We start from the raw sequence: 2,944 nt of genomic DNA, 5'->3' as shown, positions 1-2,944 counted from the left end.
TAAGGAAGTCAGGACGAGAGTGTGGACAACCGACACAGTCTAGTCCAGCAGAACTAACAATGGCCAAAGCAGAAAAGGAATGACAGAAAGTGTTAGGAGGGGAGAGATCCCCTCATACCGAGAAGTGGCGGCAGGAGATAGGCAACGCAACCAGGAGTCAGAGGAACGGAAGAGCACGGGGTCGGTGTTAGGAGTGGCTTGGCAATCAGGCCGAAGAGGGAAATGTCTGCCATGTACAACAGAAAAACCCAGATATGTCATCCCAGTGAACAAGCTGGAAAAGTACCGAAGTTACATGAGGGACCATGCCCTTATATGCAAGTTCGTCGGAGTCTGGCCGTCGGAAAGGGACCTCACCAAGTGGATACAGCAGAAATGGCAGCCTCAAGGACACATCGAGCTCAAGCTGGGAGCGAAGGGCTTCTTTACGGTAATCTTCTTTAACCTGAAAGATAGAGAACAGGTCTTTGATAATGGCCCATATTTTTATAATAATGCCGGTCTGTTCTTACGCTTCTGGGAAGACTGTTATAACCCAGACAAAGAAACCTTTCTGGCTGCTCCTGTCTGGGTCCATCTTTTTGGGCTTCCCATAGACTTTTGGGACCCAGACATTCTGGAAGGAATAGGCAACTCAATAGGAAGCTTCGTGAAGATAGCAGATACTACAAAGAAAGGTAGATACACCTCATATGCCAGGATTTGTGTCTACATGAACCTAGAAAACCCCATCCCCGACACTATAGAGCTTGAATACCACGAAGAGATCTGGCAGCAAAGCATAGACTATGAGCATATTCCGTTCAGGTGTCGTAGATGCCACACCCATGGCCATCTAGCAAAGGAATGCCCATTAACCCGGGAGGATGAAGAAGTTAGAAGGCCCCAAAGAAACAAGAGAGAGTCGGAACAGGAGGAATTCCAAGAAGTGAGAAACAAAAAGAAACCCAACAAGGAACCCCCCCAGAAAGATAGGAAAGGAAAACAACCTGACACAGTGAAACCAAACAGTTTTGCTATACTGCAGGTAGATGAGGATGAGGAAGATCAGCACATGGAACAGCAGGAGGATAAAGGCTCAGACTGCAGTGAATCTAGTGACAGGATCCTAGCTAAAAGAAAGGCCCTGAGTGAGACACAAGAATAGGAGAAGGAAACAGAGGAATAAGCATATTAGATGGAGACAGACCAGGAGTCCAGTAGGGAGGACTTAAGCCAGGAAGAGGAAGTGTTAGAAAATATGTTACATGAATGGAAGAACCTGGACGAGAGGTTTATCCCCGAAGATCAAAAGAAGTTGTATACTGAAACGTTCCAACAATACAAAACCAAGTTAGAAAAAGGCAAAGCCCTATCAGCAGAGAACCAAGAGACTAAAAAAGAAACCAGATTAGATCAGACTGGTCAAAATAAAGGGGGGGCAAAAAAAAAATAGGAAGAAGAAACATCAAGGAAACCATACAACTTATGGGAGAAACCCTAGTCAACACTGGAAAAGTAGTACCGCTTTCAGCGGTGTTCCAAACCCTCTCTCAAGTTAATCAATGATTTTGACCTCATGGAATATCAGAGGCCTAAATAGTAAAGGAAAACAGAGATATCTGGCAGCACGACTCAAACAAGACAAACCGCAGATCATGCTTCTCCAAGAAACCAAAATCCCAGGACAGAAAATGGAGGAAATCCTTAACAAAATAAAACCAAGATACGACCATGTCACTATAGACCCCAAAGGCAGTGCAGGAGGAATAGCTATCCTCTGGAACCCAGCTGAAGTCCTCGCTGACTGGTGGATAGGAATGCCAAGAATCCTCACCGGGCGATTCAGACTAATAGGACAAAGTGAATGGGTTGCAATCTCAGCTGTCTATGGGCCCCACACCCGTGCAGACCGAGACCTGTTCCTCACTCAGCTGACTAAGCTCCGAAGTTTACACCAGGAACAGAGATGGATCTTGGCTGGAGACTTCAACTTAATTGCTTCTCGAGAAGAGAAAAAAGGTGGAATAAGTAGGGAAGACACAGAAATGGAAAGATTCAGAGAAGTGCAGACAGAATTAAGAGTAGTGGATATCCCAACCATCAACGGAAAATACACATGGAACAACAGAAGAGGCGGCTCCAAACAGATAGCTTCAAGACTGGACAGATTCCTCATTTTAGAACCCATAATTGAGTTGGATATCTTCTATGAAGCCTCTATCCTACCCTCAGCAGGGTCGGATCACTGGCCAATAAAGCTGGAAATAGCCTTAAATAATCAGAGCAAAAGGAGACCCTTCCGGTTCGAGTCCTTTTGGCTCCGAGCCCCTGACTTCCTAGACAAAGTAAAAGGATGGTGGCAGGACAGCAAAAGTGGAAAGGAGGGCCTCAACAAAATGCGCTTATTTCAGCAAAGGCTCAAAGAAATTAAGGGAAAAAATAAAAAGTGGAACAAGGAAGAATTTGGTAATATCCAGCAGGAGCAGGGCAAACTCCAAGCCAAAATGGAAAGAATCCAGTAGCAAATCATTTTGGACAGCCGAAGTCAGGCCCTAGCAGAGGAGGAAGGTAGAGTAATCACCCAATTAGAGGAAAGGAGAAAACAGGAGGAAATCCTGTGGAAACAAAAATCCAGAATCCAATGGCTCAAAGAAGGCAACAAAAACTCCAAATTCTTCCACAAAGCCATGATAAATCACCGCCAACACAACAGAATATTCTCCTTAAAGGACAAGGAAGGAAACATAGTGACTCAGCAAGACGAAATTGAACATCTTTTGGTGGAGCATTTCAAAGGTATTCTCTCTGAACCTAATATCAACAGAGCTGAGGATATAGACAAAACCAGCCACCATATTCCCAATAAAGTATCTAAAGATCAAAACCTGGCCCTTCTTCAGATAATCTCCAAGGAGGAACTGGAGGAAGCAATAAACAAAATGGCCAAAAATAAGGCCCCAGG

The 2,944-nt window shown here is 44.7% G+C and overlaps 1 protein-coding gene across 1 annotated transcript; it reads left to right on the top strand.

The window, feature by feature from the left end:
• The first annotated feature begins 1,673 nt into the window (after positions 1 to 1,673).
• On the top strand, positions 1,674 to 2,504 carry LOC149165966 (uncharacterized). Its single transcript, XM_089430005.1, has one exon. It carries the CDS (start codon positions 1,674 to 1,676, stop codon positions 2,502 to 2,504), a length of 831 nt encoding a protein of 276 aa, XP_089286131.1.
• Positions 2,505 to 2,944: the final 440 nt, after the last annotated feature.

This window comes from Pinus tabuliformis, chromosome 5_1, assembly GCF_031772625.1.
Source record: "Pinus tabuliformis cultivar Carrire ecotype Pingquan chromosome 5_1, CPIR1, whole genome shotgun sequence".
NCBI lineage: Eukaryota > Viridiplantae > Streptophyta > Pinopsida > Pinales > Pinaceae > Pinus > Pinus tabuliformis.
This window is presented reverse-complemented; position numbering and strand designations above follow the sequence as displayed.

Excerpts from the sequence above, each read along its gene's own strand:
- LOC149165966 (XM_089430005.1), top strand. The coding sequence starts at position 1,674 with ATGGAGGAAATCCTTAACAAAATAAAACCAAGATACGACCATGTCACT.